The 21424-nt window shown below is 29.9% G+C and overlaps 3 protein-coding genes and 1 long non-coding RNA gene across 7 annotated transcripts in view; 2 read left to right on the forward strand and 2 right to left on the reverse strand.

Moving 5' to 3' along the window:
- Positions 1-11284, forward strand: part of LOC145936257 (uncharacterized) — a 41320-nt gene extending 30036 nt beyond the window's left edge. The window contains exons 4-5 of the long non-coding RNA XR_014425361.1: positions 10403-10599; positions 10759-11284. This is a non-coding gene — a long non-coding RNA (uncharacterized LOC145936257). The remainder of the gene's footprint in view (positions 1-10402; positions 10600-10758) is intronic.
- On the reverse strand, positions 2183-7888 carry Klhl10 (kelch-like protein 10). 2 transcript variants are annotated; one of them, XM_083038272.1, is made up of 9 exons: positions 7771-7888; positions 6999-7336; positions 6162-6477; positions 5635-6087; positions 5184-5353; positions 4668-4837; positions 4196-4354; positions 3709-3913; positions 2320-3378 (listed from the first exon to the last, which is right to left on the reverse strand). In XM_083038272.1, exons 2-9 carry the CDS (start codon positions 7223-7225, stop codon positions 3102-3104), a joined length of 1977 nt encoding a protein of 658 aa, XP_082894398.1. In that variant the 5' UTR covers positions 7226-7336; positions 7771-7888; the 3' UTR covers positions 2320-3101. The 2 variants fall into 2 exon arrangements, with proteins under 2 accessions (XP_082894399.1, XP_082894398.1); XM_083038273.1 differs by lacking the exon at positions 7771-7888 and having other exon boundaries at positions 2183-3378; positions 7012-7149.
- On the reverse strand, positions 7550-13240 carry LOC145936253 (mitochondrial basic amino acids transporter). 2 transcript variants are annotated; one of them, XM_083038278.1, is made up of 5 exons: positions 12986-13240; positions 12667-12861; positions 12207-12467; positions 9632-9759; positions 7550-9500 (listed from the first exon to the last, which is right to left on the reverse strand). In XM_083038278.1, the coding sequence occupies exons 3-5, from the start codon at positions 12244-12246 to the stop codon at positions 8370-8372; spliced, it is 1299 nt and encodes a 432-aa protein (XP_082894404.1). In that variant the 5' UTR covers positions 12247-12467; positions 12667-12861; positions 12986-13240; the 3' UTR covers positions 7550-8369. The 2 variants fall into 2 exon arrangements, with proteins under 2 accessions (XP_082894404.1, XP_082894403.1); XM_083038277.1 differs by lacking the exon at positions 12667-12861.
- A 1533-nt stretch (positions 13241-14773) lies between these two features.
- Hn (phenylalanine hydroxylase) lies at positions 14774-20839 on the forward strand. 2 transcript variants are annotated; one of them, XM_083038275.1, is made up of 9 exons: positions 14774-15041; positions 17248-17335; positions 17699-17827; positions 17905-18059; positions 18591-18773; positions 18929-19125; positions 19312-19574; positions 20057-20286; positions 20518-20839. In XM_083038275.1, exons 1-9 carry the CDS (start codon positions 14953-14955, stop codon positions 20678-20680), a joined length of 1497 nt encoding a protein of 498 aa, XP_082894401.1. In that variant the 5' UTR covers positions 14774-14952; the 3' UTR covers positions 20681-20839. The 2 variants fall into 2 exon arrangements, with proteins under 2 accessions (XP_082894401.1, XP_082894402.1); XM_083038276.1 differs by lacking the exon at positions 17248-17335 and having other exon boundaries at positions 14775-15041.
- The last annotated feature ends 585 nt before the right edge of the window (positions 20840-21424 follow it).

The following is a 21424-nucleotide window of genomic DNA, read 5'->3' on the forward strand; positions in this document are numbered from 1 at the left end:
GCATATATATTTGAAAAGTACATTGTCTGCCCATTATGATGGTACAATCAGCATAACAGCGTACAAATGTTTTGATCTAATATACGTAAAATAATTGTGCGTCGTATACGATTCGCGGCTTAAAAATTTTAATTTTCAAAATTTAAAAACGAGCCAAAAATTAATTGTATATATATTTCAATATTGTATTGTTTGCAGATTATTTTGGTACCATAAGCATACCAGCGTACAAACTTTTTGATCTAATATACGAAAAATGAATCCGCGCCGTATTGGGTCCGTGGTATAAAAATTTTAATTTTTATTATTTTAAAACGCGTTATAAATTAATCTTTCATATTTTTTAACAGTGGATTGTCTGTTCATTATGATGGTACAATCAGCATAACAGCCTACAAACTTTTTGATATAATATACGTAAAATAATTGTGCGCCGTATGGAATCCGCGGTTTAAAAATTTTAATTTTGAATAGTTTAAAACGCGCCAAAAATTATTCGTTTATATATTTCAACAGTACATTGTGCGCAGATTATTATGGTACCAAAAGCAAACGAGCATACAAACTTTTTGATTTAATATACGTAATATTAATCTGCGTCGTATGGGATTCGCGGCGATAAAATTTCGATTTTTAATATTTTAAATCGAGCCAAAAATTATTCGTTTATATATTTCAACAGTACATTGTGCGCAGATTTTGATGGTACCATCAGCATACCAGCGTACAAACTTTTTGATATAATATACATAATATAACTGTGCGCCGTATGGGGTTCGCGTCTTAAAAATTTTAATTTTGAATAGTTTAAAACGCGCCAAAAATTATACTTTGATATATTTTAACAGTTCATTGTCTACACATTATGATGGTATCATCAGCATACCAGCCTACAAACTTTTTGATACAATATACGTAATATAATTGTGCGCCGTATGAGATTCGCGGCTTAAAAGTTTTGATTTTCAATATTTTAAGACGCGCCAAAAATTATTCTTTCATATATTTTAACAGTACATTGTCTACACATTATGATGGTACCATCAGAATTACAACCTACAAACTTTTTGATACAATATACGTAATATAATTGTGCGCCGTATGAAATTCGCGGCTTAAAGTTTTAATTTTCAATATTTTAAGACGCGCCAAAAATTATTCTTTCATATATTTTAACAGTACATTGTCTACACATTATGATGGTACCATCAGAATACCAGCCTACAAACTTTTTGATACAATATACGTAATATAATTGTGCGCCGTATGAGATTCGCGGGTTAAAAGTTTTTTTTTTCAATATTTTAAGACGCGCCAAAAATTATTCTTTCATATATTTTAACAGTACATTGTCTACACATTATGATGGTACCATCAGCATACCAGCCTACAAACTTTTTGATACAATATACGTAATATAATTGTGCGCCGTATGAGATTCGCGGGTTAAAAGTTTTTTTTTTCAATATTTTAAGACGCGCCAAAAATTATTCTTTCATATATTTTAACAGTGCATTGTCTACACATTATGATGGTACCATCAGAATACCAGCCTACAAACTTTTTGATAGAATATACGTAATATAATTGTGCGCCGTATGAGATTCGCGACTTAAAAGTTTTAATTTTCAATATTTTAAGACGCGCCAAAAATTATTCTTTCATATATTTTAACAGTACATTGTCTACACATTATGATTTCTGTCAAAAAATATTAATTGAATTCAAACAAACTTTATATTATTTTTTTTAAATATCATTTTTTTAAATATAAAATTAAATAATAGTGCGCATGTATAGTGTTGTTCTAGTTTTGAAAAATATATAAAGTTGACATTTTTATGACAAAAATATATAGCATCTAATATTTTAAGTCAGATTTAAGAAATCATTAACTTTAAAAGAAGTTTTAATATATAAAATTTTTTATTATATATATTCTAACAATTTAATTAAATTGTGTAACATTTAATTTACGTACTATTATTTTTTAATTTTAATTTTTAATTTAATATGTGAATTTTTATAGTAAAAAATTGTTTTTATTTATATATTTAACACTGGAAATTATTATTTAAATATATCCACATATCTAAAAGATTAATTGAATATTATTCGCATTGTTTGATATTTCAAAGTATAATTTTTTTTAATTTTATTATATAATTATAACATTCTTTTGTATAGCGTTAAGTGATATAAGTAATAAAGGAAAAACATATGTATATAAATAGTAAGCACCTACATACATAATTTTGTGGAATAAGAACATTTTTGTACGTCTCTTATGGATTAATCTATCCATGATATTTAAATTTATAAAACAATCACATAAGTTGTGTAATAGACTTATGTAATAGATTATAAGTATTATAAATGAAGAACAATTTTGTACGCGAGTTACTGCAATTTTATTTTTTGTTACACACGTAAAAAGAGTATTGCTGGTACATGAACTATCGGACTTAAAAAATTCGCGAGTGCTTTATGGATGGGCGATTTTTGTCATGTTTCCTATCACAGAATTATTTCATATCTCACGAGATTATATTGCTATATTTCTCTATGTATCTGTATTTTTTACTTTCTTTCAATGTTTTCGGTCTTTTCGATATATACGTTGCAGCTGTTTTATCTCAATCTTTCATTTCAATATATCTTTTATGTGTAACAATGGAATATTGTTAATATTTGCGATAAAAATGTTGTCTTCTGTTTGTCCTCTAAACTGTTTCAGTTATTCAAGATGATTATATAGCATGTATAAAATTGTATCGCAAAAAGATTCAATAGAAAATATCTGCAGTATCAAAAAAGATTTAACTTAATAAAAATGAGTAAATGGTAGTCTGAAAATATTCTTTTCACGAAGTAGACAAGAATAATATAATTGACAAATATATATAAACAGCTGTCTCTGTGCTATTATCATTGATGAATTCGATCAATTTATATTGATCAGATGATATTGATTCTCTAATTTATCTTTCTGATACATCATTTTGTGTTGCGCGACTGGCGATAATCCGAAATTTGCATTGCGGATGAATTAAATGAGACAGATGTTGCTTCTCCAATTTAAATGATAATAATTATTGGCTTTAACGCCAGCGATTATTATTATCATTTTCGCTTGCTCGTGGTAGAGGTGGTGGCGTTGGTATGGCTTGATTAATCTGCAAAGTTTGTCTCATTTGATCCTGCTCCTGCTGTTGTTGATGTTGACTCCGGCGTATTTCGTGAGCCAGTAGCTTTTGGCGCTTCTCCTCCATCAGTCGCTCTCGGTGCTTGTGTATATAATCGTATACATTTGGAAGACCCATAATTACGCAAGCCGATAATGCCGATCTGCATATATTCATGTCCGTTGCCTCGTACCTGCATTCGCGTACAATTGTAAAAATGCATATTATAATTTTTACACAAAAAAGCAACTGAAGGAAGTCAGATATTACTAGATGCCTCTTTTCTTTGTAAATTTGCGTGTACATGTTAAAGAATCTCATAAATTTTTAATATTTTGAATTATATAAGAGAGATAGCTAGAAAATTGTTTCGAAAGGTTTCTAAACAAACATTTATCATGTTAGTTAAATTCGCAACTATTTCTATCAGATGTTTATATTGTCTTTATATAGTATTGCTTTCTTATAGAGAGTAAAATAGATTGACGAAAAATTAATTCTACATTAACGAAAAACTAATTACCATTCGTTCGTTTTCTCATCGTAACATTCCACTTGATACGTCGTAGTGACACCATTAAATCCACCGATTGCAAAAATCATATCGTCAATGACTTCAATGGCGAAGTTACTACGTGGATTATACATGTCCGGAATATGGCTCCACGTGTTCGTAGAAGGCTTATATTTTTCTCCGCTGCACATTCTCGATATTCCATTAAAGCCTCCTTTACAAGTAGAGATTATTAATTTGTTTGCAACATTTACGTAATCTTGCAATAAAATAAAAAGAAACGAGAGAAACAAATTTTTTAAAAATTTAATAGTGATTAAATTCTGATATTTGTGCGTGATTGATAGAATTCAACTAAATATATGCAAGGTATATTAAAGCAGCTGTAAGCATGAAATAGTTTGAAATTGAGTTCTTTCTTGTATACTTAAATACTTAGGCATATGGTTTTGTGCTGAAACAGAATTTCTCACATAATAAGTATATGTCTTCATACCGATAACATAAACATAGCCGTGATAAGATATGCACGACACGCCGCTCCTGCGTGACCTCATTGCAATTATCATTGTCCACTGGTTGGTGTTTGGATCATATACCTCGGCTGTATTCAGACAGTCGTGCCCATCGAAACCACCCGTAATATATATCTTGTCTGTAAAGCATGCAAAAAGTTATACAATAATGTTACATTAAAAAATAGGATTAACAGAGATTTACATAATACATTCTTTTTTTTCATTAAATAGCTTTCTTGTATAATACATATTTTTCTTCTTAATGCATAATTCAATTACTTTATCGCACTACATTACATTATATGTCACATTACAAAATTATTTTACAAAATGCTTATCTATTTCAAGTATACCTGCATTTTTAATAGATTATGCTGCAGCCAATATCTTTAGATAATATCTTTAGAATAAAATAAATGTATTAATGTGCTAAGGGGATCAAATAGGTACCGTTCAAAGTAGTTGCGCTGGCATCAGATCTCTGTACGTTCATAGGTGCAATGAGGGACCATTGATTTGTCTTGTAGTCATAACGCTCCGCCGTTTTTTGCCGATGATATCCATCGTATCCTCCCATCGCGTAGATCAGATCGTTCAAAACTGCCACGCTAACGTAACATCTGCGACAAATGGAGGGATCCTGATGCGAGCTTTCGTTGCTAGCGATATTAGAGGAGCTAGTCACTGAACTTAGGTTTATATTTATACAATATTTATACATACATACACATATTTTTTATATTTTTCTACATTTAACATCAGTGTTATTATATAGTACAGCTAATTTTTACGGTTAATTAGAAAATGTGCATTTAAACATGATTTACAGAGTGTATATATAAATATAGTACTCTCTATTCATTTCTTAATTATCTTTATTGCAAATAAGTGGACGTGGACAATAAGATTAATGTCATCTAAATCTTTCGCACGACTAGTGACTAGCCCCTCTGAAATATATTCGACCTTCTAGCGTTCATGGGAGCAACCTCTCGCCACACCTTGGTCACCGCGTTGAAGCAACGACAACTGTTGAAATAATCGACTCCATCGAATCCTCCGATAACATAAATATTGAATCCAATCACCCCGAGTCCATGATAAGCTCGTGGACTGGTTGGATCTGTTTCCTCGATCTGGAAAACTCGAGATCGCACATAAATAATTGCTAAAATTCTTTTTAAAATGATGTTTATTTCAATTTGTGTGAAGCGTGGCTTAGAGAAAATTATAAGTGCTATTTCGCCTAATTTTTCATGTATAGAACAAATGAATTAATACAAAAAAAAAAAAAAATAATTTGTATAATAATGTTCACTTTGCATTTTCTCGATTTTTACAGTCTACTTTGCATAACAAGGCGCTAATTTTTCGCGTTAAAGAAATTGTAGGTACATTAAAATGTCATTGATACTACCGGAATCCATCTGTCTGCTCTCGTATCATAAGTCTCGATATAATTTGTCGGCGAACCGCCGCTCCATCCACCTATGGCGAATAAAATCTCATGTGGAACTCTAGGTCGCGCGATTTCCGGTGTCGGCACTTCTCCGTCTTTCTGGGTGATCATCTCCAAATCGTACAGAAACTTCAGAGTTTCGATAATGATGGGTCTACATGCATCATTGCCCACGACGTAAGGATGATCCTTGACATTCTCCAGAAAAAATTGCGTATCTAAGAGACCGAGTCTAATATTCTTCATTAGATCCACTATGTAATCTTTTCTAGACTCTACATCGTGATGTATCCATCTTAATATCAGCTCCCAAACTGTCTGCTCGCTTTTCACGTTTAGTTCATCGGCGCCGACTAACGGCCTCAATTCCTCGATAGGTAAATGTAAAATTTCTTCGCTTCTCTGAGATACCTGATGTATATCGAAAAGAATGAAATTGGAGAGAATAAAATATACATATAAGTAAATTATTATGCTGATCGCACCTCGACAAAGTGTCCTACAATAAAACGATAAGCATCACTTTCCAACTTTTTACAAAAATGCTGACGAGCGAATCTCATCACTCCGATGCAATTTTCCGGCGCCAAATTATCCCTTAGATAGTCACAGCATAGATCGAGTACACCCAGAATGCTTAAGTAATCCGCTGTGGTCAACAATTCGCATACATTTTCACGATTCACATCAATAGATCGTAAATAGGCATATTCCAGCAAGAGATTCATCATCGGGCTTGCCACACCTGGTAGAAGGACATCGGTTTTTTCACGAGAATGCAATGTAGTTGTGAATAATGTCCTGTAAAATTAATTAGGCAATAAGAATTATAAATATTAATCCGATACTTTTATTTTAGCTAACATAATAATATATATTATTTTAATGAGATAATAATTATTATAATAAATTTGATGGAAATTTATAATAAAATTTAAGATAAAAAAATAAGATGATAGAATTAAATTCTATGGACTATTATTATAAGGGAGATTCGTTTTAATTTTGCATATAGTAATAAATTTATATTTCATATAAAAGTTTATATAAAAGTTTCATATAAAAGAATAAAATTAATAAATTAAAATTAATTAAAATTAATAAGAATAAAATTAATATATTTAATAAAAAGAATAAAAAGAATAAAAAGAATAAAAAAAGAATAAAAAGAATAAAAGGAATAAAAAGAATAAAATTAATATATTTGCGTACACACAAGCAAAATTACTTCTTTTTAAAATTATTACTATACATATATATGTACATATGTACATAAATACATAATGTGAAAACCGAAGAGAATATGTCGGGTAAAATTAAACCTGAAATAAGTACTGCATGCTGAAAGTATAGCTCGATGAATCGGGAAAACACCACCGTCCTCTAATCTCAATACTGCATCGCAAAGCAAATTATTTTGTCGAAAATCATAGAGCGACTGCATCGCTTGCGTACTCATGCAACGGCCGCCACTTTCGGCTATCAAACGTTGATTATTTGCATTACATTTTTCATCTTTTCTGTTGCTCGTACTTGGTTCTACATCCATATCAAAATCAGAATAATTGAGACGTTTGATAGTCCCGCGAATATCAACAGGATGGATTACAACATGGATTAAAATATTTTTATCAAATTAAACAGTTTTTCTTCAATAGATCTACGAAAAAGAAAATAAATAGTGAGTGTTAATTCTAAGCAAAGTAATGGGCTACGATATTGCAATATATATATATATATATATATATATATATATATATATATATAATGTATATAATATAAATTATAAAGAAATTTTATAATTATAACATTAAAATTTATAACATTAAATTACTTTATTATTAATAATCTAGATTAAAGGCTAAAGAGATATAATATGGATTAAAAATTTCTTAATACAAATAAAATAATGTACTAAAATATAATTAATAAGTTGCTAATAAAGCACTTTTGAAGTGTATTGGTTAAGTATATACTAATAGACTATTATCATTATACATACGATTAAACTGTTTCGCTATTTGTCTATATTAAGTTGTTAGATTTTTAAAATTATATATAACTTATATTTAATAATTTATGTTACACACTTACTCATTAAGAATAATTATTTCCTGAGAATTTAGTGATTGCGCGGGAGGTTAGCAGTTCGTATCGATTTTGGTATAGATTGACTTTTACAATTTGCGACTTGATAATTTTTCGATCTAAGATGAGGTCGTGATTGCGATAAAGTTCCGCTCCCGATCAGTCGCTGAAGAGTGATTAACAATGGCTGGAATGTGTTGCCGTGTGTCGAGTTCATATGTGCCGGAATTTAGAATGTGTCAAAATTTTGACACGTGAAACGGAAGGAGTGAAGACCGATTCGCGAACTGGAGAAATGCAGAAGGCCGTGAAGGGAAAATGAAAGCGCGGTGAGGGGATTGTAAGAAGGAGATACGAATTATTTTGTGTGATTTTAAAAGCGAATAAATGTCGCGTCTGGCTGTGACATGTGGTCTTACATGTCCGCCGTTCAATCAGAGACTGTTGCTCGACAAAAGAGATCCTTCTGTCCCTGCTTCATAGTGAGCTTGATACAAGTTTTTTGTTATTAATCAAGTTATTAATTTATTTCACAAATTCTCGTAAATTGTGTGAATTATGAAATTTCTCTTATAGGTATACATACACATTCGTCATTAATTAAATTAATTGTCAAAGAAGAAATTACGTACACAAATTTCTTTTTTACACGAGTCATTTCGTTGCATCAACATATTATTGAAGTCACTTGGTCGTCGCAAATTACAGGTACACGTGATTGTCTTGACATTGTCACATTCCGCTCTCTTCTCGTCGACGTATTCATCCTCCTCGACTCCTTCGTCATTTCGCGATTTTCTTTTTCTCTCCTCGAATATGTGCCTGTGCTTCAATGCGTCATGTTTGCAATCTGATTGTCTGCAGTTGTGAATCAAACAGGCGTTGCTATCCGGCATTAGACCGCTAATTGGCAAGATGGATCCAATTGAATACGATGTGACGAAGTTGTTGTTCCTCGAAATGCCATCGAAAAATACGTTCCACTTGCTGACAAAGGATTCGTATCCTTTCGTCGTACGGTTTTTCGTCTGCGTCGACGCCTTCGACACGATCTCCTCTGTCTGCGGTACCTTATTCGATTGCTCGCCGAATAATCTGAATGTCCACGTGACCACGGCAAAAGTCGCTGCGTTGGTCGGGAATGCTCGAAGAATCGTGGAATTTAAGCCCCGATATAAGCAGCTGTAGCCTTCGGCGCGTACGGATTTCTTGAAACAATCCAAAGCCCCCGAATAACGATCGCTACTTTCCGCTTGTATGCGCGACTTGATGACATCAACTGGATAAGAGATCACCCAGGAAGCGGTGCCAGCGAGTCCTCCGGCTAGCAACATGTGAGGCGTCGAGATCGGCTGTTTCGAGGATGTCTTGGTCAGCATCTCGTAGGTCACAAAGTACACGCCGTAACTTGGCCCTTCCCTGAGGAACGTAATACTCAGACCCTTGAAGACGCCGCGATAACCCTCCCGCTTGTAGATGTTCCTCAGGCACTGCATCGGTCCGCGGGAATCACCTTGAGACGAGGATTGCAATTGCAGACGCGTTTTCGCCAACTCTATTGGACTCGAGACGGGAGTTTGTGCAAGTCCGGCGGACGCACCGGCCAAGAAATGCGCTGACAATCGATCAGGTTCGGACAAATGCCTCTGAGTATGTCCATAAACGCCGAAGACGATGGCGTTCACCACAGCCACCCCTGCGATCGGCGAGGACATGCCTCTGTAAAGGCCGCTTATCTGTATAAAGATATATACGTGAATGGCGATATTAATATATTTTGTCTGTGAATAAGAGACACGGGGATTAAAATTTGAAATTCTCTCATTTCTTTAACTCGGCTCTATAATCAATTTTTCTTCTTAAATACCGATTCTTTTGCGAATATGGTGCGTAGACAATCCCAAGTGCCCCGATATTTCGGATTGCGACAGTCCTGCGTCTGCATATGAACTTTGACCGTGTCTAAAGGATATCCCACTATAATACCGGCACATCCTAAAATTTATAAAATAGTTTTTATTATATTAATTGTAAGACGGAAATCCTTCTTGTGTAAATGCTTTTATATACGTCTATGGCGTATCATCTTTTCCATATATTACATATGTAAAATCTGCACAAGGCATTATTTAAGAAATTAAATTATAATTTAGTAACAACTAGAACAACACAAGCGCGCGCTACGAGCGTGCTATTCTTTGATTTTATGTTAAAAAAATATCTTAAAAAATAATACAAAGTTTATTTAAACTCGATTAATATTTTTTCACAGAAATTAGTTGATTAAAGCGTTAATTTGCTAATTAAATTTTAAAATAATATGTTAAAAAATTAAAATAGTAATATGTTGTAAATAATATGTTATAATATCTTATTCTCGATTAATATTGTTTGACAGAAATCAGCTGATAACTGTCAAAAATATTATTCAAGTTTAAAGTATTATAACATATTATTATTTTAAAAATTAATTAGGAAATTAACGCTTTTAATCAGCTGATTTCTGTCAAAAAATATTAATAAAGCGAAAATTTGCTAATTAAATATTCTAGCTTACATATTTATATTTATATTGTGTATGTTATAATGCGAAATAATAAGATTATTCTAATATATGTATGTATTTTATTTGTTACAGGTAGCATTGCGATACACAGTGTGATTCACGCGTCGTGTCGGGAGTGTCGTGTAAAGTTTCGCGTGTCGGGAGTGCCGTGTAAAGTGTCGGACAATCGTAATTATTAATGTTTTCGCGAATGTCATGAGTGCTATGATCGACCAAGAGAGGAGGAGGAGGCTCGGGGAGGCATCGGGCGATAGCGGAGCAACTGTGAGGTATGCAATATAAAAACATTTTTTCTAAACTACATTGTTTATGAGATATTCGACATATGTATATATATAATATATATAATATGTATAATATATATAATATATATAATATATATAATATATATAATATGTATATATATAATTTGAATATTTTGTTTTCAGATCAATGTGTGCTGAGTACAACTCCGCTATTGTACGTATCGGTGAGTCAGAAATTGTTTATTTTATAACATTTTTTTATAGCGGTAATGGGAGTGTATGTAATATGTTGAAAATATTAAATTAATAATATGATTTAAATAATATGTTATAATATCTTATCCGCGATTAATATTTTTTGACAAAAATCGGCTGATAATTGTCAAAAATATTAATTGAATTAAAAATATTATAACATCTCTTTCTATGAAAGACATATTAATTGTAAATCGATTCTCGCAAGTATTGTTGCATTTTTTCCGCGATGCTGATAAACTATTTCGATTCGTATTGTGCGTTATATAGCATCGAGAGGCTGTCATCGCGAGGGTTAGTAGTTTAACAGTTTATTCAAAATAAAATAATACGTTTTAAATAATATGTTATAATATTTTAAACTCGATTAATATTTTTGATAGTTATCAGCTGATTTCTGTCAAAAAATATTAATCGCGGATAAGACATATTATAACATATTATTTACAACATATTACTATTTTAATATTTTTAACATATTATTATTTTAAAATTTAATTAGCAAATTAACGCTTTAATCAGCTGATTTCTATAAAAAAATATAAAGCGTTAATTTGCTAATTAAATTTTAAAATAATAATATGTTAAAAATATTAAAATAGTAATATGTTGTAAATAATATGTTACAATACTTTATCTGTAACTAATATTTTTTGACAGAAATCAGCTGATAACTGTCAAAAATATTAATCGAGTTTAAAATATTAACATATTATTTAAAACTAATATTATATTATTTTATTTTATTTTATTTTATTTTGAACAAATTGTCAAACTGCTCACCCTCACGATGATAGCCTCTCGATGCTACGAATATAACGCACAACGTGAATCGTGAATCTTGACAGTCAATGAGCAGCGCGAAAAAGTAAAGCGACAACAATAAACTTCGATATATGCGAGTATATCGACTTTACATATCTTTTTTAGAAAAGGAATATAATTTTATCCATAAAACAATATATAAAATAAAAAGAGATTGATATGAGTATTAGCTAAATTTTTTATTTAATCTTTGATAAAACGAGAAATTGTTATTTTGAAATATGTTGTTTTCAACTTGCGCGATAAACCAAGGCATGAGATAAAATAACTTTTCTTTATCATTGTCATTTAATACTATGTCATTGAATCTAGAATATTCTAAATGGCAAACGATAATCGAGATAAAATGACTTTCATAAATTGACTTTCATAGATTGACTTTCATAAATTCAATTGCGCATGCATTTTGAAATTTTGGAAAGTATAATTAACTTTGCAGTTGATAAAAAAAAATATGTCAAGATAATTATGTAAACATGGCATAATCAGAATTTTAGACAAATTATGCAATGTAATTTGTAATAATTCAATTTGTATAAAATACACTTTACCACCCAAGCAACCAGCGAAGAAATCGAGCGACCAAGACATCTTTATTCTGTATTATCTGCGATCTTTCCACTTGCAATAACGTCTGTTTTTATGAGGATCGTCCTCAAATCTCGTTCCTCTTAAGTATGCATTGAAAGATGTACAGGTCGCGAATCGATTAACAACACCGAGCAATAAATGCGAATCCATGAAAGATATATAACTGATCCTTTTAAATTGACCTTCAAGTATGTAGACGACAGAACAACATTCGGCTATTTCTAAAAAAAACGATTATTTTATAATATAAATATTTTACAATTATTTAATAATATTTTTTTATACTTTTCTTGCGATTGAAACACATAATATTATGAAGATATTTTATCAATTTTACACACATTATTTTTAATATTTTACTTGATATAACATAATGTATATTAATACAATATTAATTGAAATAGGAACAATTTCACTCACCAAGTTTTAGATTATTGCAATTATAATTATTTGATAAAGTTTTTTTAAAAATTTGTTGCTCTTATATTCTTTTCAACAACAAATTAATATTTCATATTAATTAAAACTTTTTATAAACAAAAAACAATTTTTTTCATAATATATTTAAAGTGTTTATCGTATCGTGAATAAAAATTGTTGATAGAAATTGAAAGCCTAGGAGAATGTAATAGTGAAATAGTATAATCATGTAGAAAATACACTCAAAATAGTGAAATAATTTAAATAAAATAATGCAATTATAAAAAATATTAAAGGCAATCTAGCCACGTCATTTTACCCAATAATTGATTGTTCTAAATATATGTAACACCACTTCACTAAAGATGCAATTGGTCTTTATCAGGACGATAATGTAATATCGAAAACTTCACTCGTCAGACAGTATCACGACATTCTTAAATAAATTTCGTCGCAATTTCACTTTATTGTTTGTTTGTTTTTTTTTAAGAAATTACATATATAACATATATATTCGGACAAAAAAACTATTCGGCGTGCTTCCTTCATTGAATCTTCTTTCTTACTGAGGGAGAAGAGATCGGCGTTTCTTCCAATTTACTCTTGGTACAAAGATCGTTACATTATCATTTACATTATCAAATCACACATACGCGCACACATACACAAAAGCGCTGTTGTAACAGTGTGCTATATATTATATTGGATAATGTTAATAACGTTTATACATTTATACGCATTTATACGTTTATACATTATCACACGACCTGCCGTCGTGATCGAACGTAGCATACGGGGTCACAAACATTGGATGATAAGATTAGGTGATCAAGTCTCAATACATATTTTACTCTACATTGGTAATTTATATGCTGTAGATATTTATGTCTAGATCATCAATGGTCAGATAATAGTACGTAAATTATTTGGACTACTATAAAAAAACGAAACACGCAACAGCGATATAGTTCATGCAGCACATGATTTAAGATAGTAGTTGCTAGACATTTACAGCTTCACATTTACTTAACTGCGGATCGTATGATATTAATTGCATAAAACTTCTATGTTCTAATTTTTTTCCTTTTTTAGAACATATTTTAAATTATGCATTAATTCAAGAAATTGTAAGTTATTAATTGTAATATTTTATATTCAAAATATCCTTTCTAGAAGAACATAATAATTATTTTGTTAAATTGTCTTCTGCCATACGCTTTATACATGACATTTTTAACTAATAAGAACAAGCAAGAATGCTTGAAAAAACTTTTTAACATTTTCAGGCTTCAAAACCTAAAAACTTCGATTTACATCTCCGATCTATAATATGTAACTTAAGTTTCTTTCAGTGCATGAGAGAGGACACAAGAAATAGAAATATATAAATATATAATACAAGCACAAAATGACATTCAGAGAAGTGCCTTAAAAAAAGAGAGCTAACATAATATTATCTGTGATAAATAATTTAATTGTGAAAAAACTTCGGCTAATTTTTTTTTGAAATTATATAATTTTTTATGTCTTATATCTATACATCTTGTATAGCAGGTTTACTATGTATTTTTTTACAGAGATCCGCCTATCCAATACCATTCTATTTCATCTAACCGTATACTAAGAAAGAAATATACACCTAACTTTTTCTTTCTTTCTTTTTATCTTATTGATAAAAAAGTTTATATTGGTACATAAATAAAGAATATGTTAGAGTTAGAGTAATGTTTCATGTATGTTGAAATGATTTATAAATTTGAAACACATGCTTGTTTCTATTTTTTATGATTTAAAGGAAATGGTTTTTTGTATTTACATATCGAATATGTATTGTTATCTTATATGTATATAAAATATTATATTCTATTTATAAAGTTTATTAATGTATTATTAATACTCTGATTAATCATATCATATGTGATTCGATTAATGATGATATAAAAATAAATTGTCGCGTTGTAGCAAGACGTAGTCACATTTACTCTTATGTGCATTAATGATATATATGACTTTATAAACTTCATAAAAGATTACATTATCTTGTGTTAAGTTTTCGATAACTTTCGACCTTTTGTTGCTTAAATAGCTCTCCCTGCGTGTAGCAGTTCTTTATTCTGTCGCAATACACAAGAGTGTTCTTTTCTCAAGTAACCTGTTAAAACTGATAGCTTGACAACAGCTAGCAGCAGTTCTTCCGCGTCGTTGGACGGGTAGAGATTAATTAAGTTATTTCAAACAGAAGTCAATCGATTGCGCGAGCTTTCGTATTTTCGCACACGACAATGTATGCGCAAACAAGCCAACAACTTGACCAATTATTGGACGTCGAGAAGGGAGAAAATGACTCCCTTCTTAGCAGCTCACCTCCGGACACGGTAGGGCAATAAAATCATTATTATTAGCGAAATGACACGACGTATTACCGCTATCTGCAATTTTTACTAAGCAATTTTTACTATCTTATTAGAGATGATTAATTTTTTCGCTTTCATAAATGAAAATTTTATGGGGACAGAAAAAGTAAGATATACACATAAAATAAGATTGTGAATAGAAGATATTATAAGAATACTTACACGCACACATGCACACATATGTGTATGTCACTTACATTTACAAAGAGAGAGTGATAAATATTGCGTATGTATAGTGTTTGATATAATGTATTATGATTAGGACATATATCATTTGTTGCAATCATGGCTCAAATCATAATTAGTTGTTGTTATAATAATATTCTAAGAATAGAAAAGTAATAATAGGACCAGCGCGATAAGCAGGGCGCATAAATTATTAATGTATTTTAATGATCAAATACAAGATGAGAAGGATAAAATTTAAATATCAACGCGTACATTTCGGCTCTTCTTCCCAGCGAGAAATGATTGGTCGAATTGACATCAATTCGGCATCGATTCGACCAAATCGACGTCGATTCGATCACCATTTCTTACTGGGTTTTAGCCATCCTCAGCGCAAAAAAAAAAAAGAAAAACAATAAATAGTAAAGATTAAAAAAATAAATAAATATAAAATAAAGATACAAAAAAAATATAAATATAAATTACATAAATAAAACCAAGATCAGTATATAGAAAAATAAAAGAATGTTAAGAAAGTATCCGTCGTCGAACTCTGATATTTTAATATTAATCTCGTCTTAAACTGTCCAGCGTAAAATGTATGTGTTCAAATCATGAGTCTTCTACGTTTTTGTATGTCCATCTCTGGACGAGATTTAACATAATTACCATCCTAGCCTATTATCAACTGGGACTATTAAAAATGTAGGAGGCTCATAGTTTCTTAACATTAAGTCTTTTATTTTAATTTTTTTATATATTAATCTTGGCTTTATTTTTGTAATTTAATCTTTATTATTTATTGTTTTTGCACTGAGGATGGCTAAAAGAAGAGCCGAAACATACATTGTGTTTGATCATTAAAGTACATTATACATTATTACATGATACATTGTTAATAATTAATGCGCCCTGCTTACTGCGCTGGTCCTATTATGCCTTTTTTTACTTTTCTATTTCTAATTTGACGGACCTATTTTTATTTTATTTGTATTTACAAGCAGGCTGAAATATTCTGAGATATATAGTTTATAATTTTAAATTCAATTTAAGTTATAGCATATTTTTCTTGATGAATATACGATATGATATCTATTATTTCTCAGATCATATTACTTAAATATGAATTGATATAGATTATACAATTTTTATAATAAACGCATTTTCTTTTATATACATGATAATATTTACAACTTATATACATATTATAGTTTTATCATAGATTGGCTGATCGTGTTTTGCGCCATAATTGCATCATTATGTTCTAATCATAATACATCATATCGAATATCAAACATTACATACGCAATAGTTATCACCCTTTCTCTAAGGCATACACGTATATGTATGCAATAAAATAATACGCATAATGCGTATATAAGAAAAATAATATAACGTATAACAGCAATTTAAGTTTAACTCACAGCATATATGTATTTATCGATGTTTGTATAGATAACAGACATGATGAAAGAAAGGCGTTTCTTGCATAGATGTGTTTGTAAACAACAATTTAATCAAACAAAAAATTTATCTTACATTTTATGATTTTTTCCTTGGATTTCCTTTATGCACCATGAGGGATGACGCTTACAATACATAAATGTGTGACTAATGAGTGAAAAAAATACATTTCTTTAATGTCAACAAATTACAGAGAGAAATCAACTTTAACTTTTAAATTGATCTTCGCCATTAAAATGATGCAAAATCATTCACGGATTGCAGCATTTAAAGATTTATGTTTTTTTTTACACAAAAACGTTTAATCGTCTGTTCCGAACAATTTTATTCGCTGCGCATATGTATATAATCATATCTCTGCTCATGCATAAAGCAAATGAAAAAATTGTGCGTACGCGGAAACAATTTACAACATATCGGGATTTTTTAAGCCGGTCACATCTCGAGTAAGAGGGGAGTTCTTGCAATCATACATATATATGGATATGAAATACTTCTTGATCGAATAGTTTTAACGTGTCAGTTTACCTTACAGTTTTACTTTTGGTGATACGCGAAAGTATTTGAACCATAAAAACGTGGAAACATTTAATCGTACAATGATAAATTACACAGAATTATCGGTATGTTTGTGTGACATTAATAAAAGAAATAAATTATTAATTTTTAAATTTAAATAAATGTTTTATTAGTGCACGGAGTGTAAAATTATTTATTCATGTTTATTCATATTTCCATGAAAATATTTATTAACTAATATGTTAACAATATGACATTGTTAATAAAGAAAAACTATTTTTCTTTCTGCGTTACATTTATTTTTAATTTATATTTTTATATTTACTAAAATATTTAAAAATTTTAAGATATTTATGTAAATATTGATCTATTGAGATCTTAGAATATTTCTGCAAAGAGGAGAAATTTTTTAAGGAATTATTATTTTGTTTAACGCATCATAATTATTTTTGATTAAATCTTGTTAGCCAAAGCTTATCCATGGCGGAAATTATATCAAAGAAGGCAGAGATTCGGCTAAAAGCACCTGCTTAATTTTTTCCCCTACAGAAGAAGATGAAGTTGGATCATTGGGAAGATATCTCCAACTGTTTGCCGTAAGAGATGAAATGTCATATTAATTAAATCGTTAAATATTAGAAGAAAAATGCAAGTATTCAGGACATCATTTCAGAAACACAAAGTGAATCTCTTGCACATCGAATCTAGAAGTTCCCTTCGGCAACCAAACAGTTATGAATTTATGGTTGAATGTGCACCGGGCGGTAATATAGCCTCCGCAATTGAATCTTTGCGAGATCAGTGCGGTTACTTTTCAATCATTTCTAGGTAGGAGTTCTTCATTTTTAGATAGGAGATTTATTTAAATATTTTAATTATTATAATATTTTTCAAAAAGTGTAATCTTATAAACAGTAACATATGTATTTGTTTTTTTGAATTCTATAACAACTATTAATTTTTTTATTTTGTTGAGTAGTAATTATATGATTATTCGATACTCTCGTATTAATCATGTATGGCTTCAATTTGTTTTATCTTATTTTTGTAAAATGAGTTATATATAATGTGACGTTAATAAGTATCGAATTCACTGATGTGACAGAAAAATATCGTATTTGTTTATTCTATATTCTACACGCATATATTATTCGCTATTTGCTTCCTTGAAATGTAAATTATGTTCTTATTACTACAATGTACCAAATATGCACAGTCATTTTTTTATTAATTAATTTATTTTATAATTATCTAATTTATTAAATCAGATTTACATCATTCGTATTATGCATATTTAATTCAATATTTGCATCGTTGTTTTCGATAATAAAATCAAACAAATTTTTAATGCATTCTCAGAAACCACAAAGACAATATGAATACAGTACCGTGGTTTCCGAGGAGAATACGCGATCTCGACAAATTCGCTAATCAGATTTTGTCGTATGGTGCTGAGCTCGATAGTGATCATCCTGGTTTCACAGATCCCGTATATAGAAAAAGAAGAAATTATTTCGCTGATATTGCTTATAATTACAAACAGTAAGTATGTAGCCACGATATCAAAATAGAACAAAAAAGAAAGTACGCAGACATTCTTATAAAAATATTTATATATTATTAGTCAAGAATACTTTAAAAAAATATATATATATCTTATCAATTAAAAATTAAAAATATATTATGCAATATTTTAGCGGACAACCGATTCCAAAAGTGGACTATACACCCGAAGAAATAGCTACGTGGGGCGTAGTCTTCAAAAACTTGACTAAACTATATCCAAAATATGCTTGTAGAGAGCACAATCATGTTTTCCCACTGCTTATCGAGAATTGCGGCTACCGGGAAGACAATATACCCCAACTCGAAGATATATCTAACTTCTTGAAAGGTTTTTTTTTATTCTATATTTTTTTATATACAGAATACATCGAGAAAAGATTAGTTCTGAATAATCATTTTTTTTCTCTTTACTCGTATCATAAGAAAAACGAGTTGCTAATTAATCAGTCCTATTAACGCACAATTTTATTTTAGCGATTAAAATTTTTCTTCAATCTTTTCATCGATATTTTAGATTCTACCGGCTTCACACTTCGTCCAGTGGCAGGATTATTGTCTTCACGCGATTTTCTCGCTGGATTGGCTTTCAGGGTGTTTCATAGTACGCAATATATACGGCACAGTAGTAAACCACTGTACACGCCGGAACCGGATATATGCCACGAGATTTTAGGTCACGTGTCACTTCTTGCCGATCCATCGTTTGCACAGTTTTCTCAAGTTATTGGTCTGGCCTCGCTTGGTGCTCCAGATGATTACATAGAGAAACTTGCGACGGTAGCAGATCATGATATCCTTATTTATATTAAAATATCATATAAAATTGTGAACAATTCTGACTTATTATATTTTATTTCTTAGATAGTACTATTTCAAAGCAGCATTTATCATATTTATTTATTAATTTTCTATTATAATTTTGTGCGTATAATATATAATATATAATATATAATATAATATATAATATAACACAACAAACATCTATTATATATAGAGCTGCTCTTATCAAATTTAGTTCATAAAGAGATGTAAAATCAAAGTCGCAAAAGTATGAATTTGATTAACTATATTATTATACAAGCTTGATGAGATTGGAATATAAAAGTGAGAAAATTAATTTCTAGCATTAACCCAGTATTTTAATTGCGTCAATACTTATCGATAGAAAAATAATTATTTATAAAAAATTAAGAAAGAAAGTGGTAAATAATATATCGAATTTTATTTTTATAAATAATGTTCATAACTTGTTCTTGTAGTGTTTCTGGTTTACGGTCGAATACGGATTGTGCCGGCAAAATGGTGAATTAAAAGCATACGGCGCCGGTTTGCTCTCATCTTTTGGAGAATTGGAATATTGTTTGAGCGACAAACCAGATCTTCGACCTTTTGACCCGCCGAAGACTGCATTGCAAAAGTATCCGATAACGGAATATCAACCCATATACTATGTTACCGAAGATTTCGAGGACGCAAAAGAAAAGATGATGTAAGTACGGGAATGATAAATACGAGTACATATATACGTCAAGCGAATTGTCTTATCACTCGCTATGAGACAGCATATGTTTTCTTTATATTGTGCGCACTCTATGCAATGTATCTGTCGCAACCCGAAAGCGTAATAATTCACGTTGCACGATAATGTGAAATAAACACGAATTTCCATTCGTTAGTTAGCTAAAGAGGAAAGCTTTACGTTTAATTTGTTTTATTTTAGAAAATTTGCTCAAACTATACCGAGAAAATTCGGGGTCAGATACGATGCTTATACGCAAAGTATCAGCATTCTTGACAGTAAACAACAAGTGGAAGCTCTTATAGATAACGTGAATCAAGAAGTACAAATTTTGATGGATGCTTTGAAAAAATTACAACATTAGCTTTCATTCGATATTTGTTGCTCTGTTAATGCATTCTATGTAATATTATAATTTAATTATAATTGCATCATTGAAATATTATCGTATGTAAAGAGATGTTGCGAAGAAATTATGGTTATATGTTTAATTAATATTTTTAAATAAAAACTGTTACTTTTACATTAAAATTTTATTTATATTACCTTCTCGGAGATTTTTATTGTTATGATACTATTGAATTGATGATTTTCAGGAAAAGATCGTCATTCTGGCATAATTAATGATTAATTTTCTCAAAATAATTTTTGTAAAGGAAATAATCAAAGAACTTTATTGCTGTTTTTTTAAATTTTAATGTATTAAATAAACATTATATAAATATATGTATTAGTTTGTCTTTCTTATTTTTTATTAAAAGTAGCAAATTTATACAATTATTGACAGAAAAACAGAAAAAGAGATTATTAGACATTAGGATACATAAAATTTATAAACATATTTCAGATTTTTATGGAAAATACTTATTTGATGTACATTATATATATATATATATATATATATATATATATATATATATATGTATATCTTTATACATATACACTTCTCAAAATTCATGATCTCACATATAACATAAAATTATCAATTATTTTTTCCAGTTTGCTAATAATCACTTACGCCAATCTATATCACACACAATGTTGTATTACATATACTATATAATACAATTATCTGAAGAACATTATCACATCAATTTTGAACACATTT

The sequence above is a fragment of the Prenolepis imparis genome, unplaced genomic scaffold (genome assembly GCF_030444845.1).
Source record: "Prenolepis imparis isolate NDT839.2.m4 unplaced genomic scaffold, iyPreImpa1.0 SCAF_5, whole genome shotgun sequence".
Taxonomy (NCBI): domain Eukaryota; kingdom Metazoa; phylum Arthropoda; class Insecta; order Hymenoptera; family Formicidae; genus Prenolepis; species Prenolepis imparis.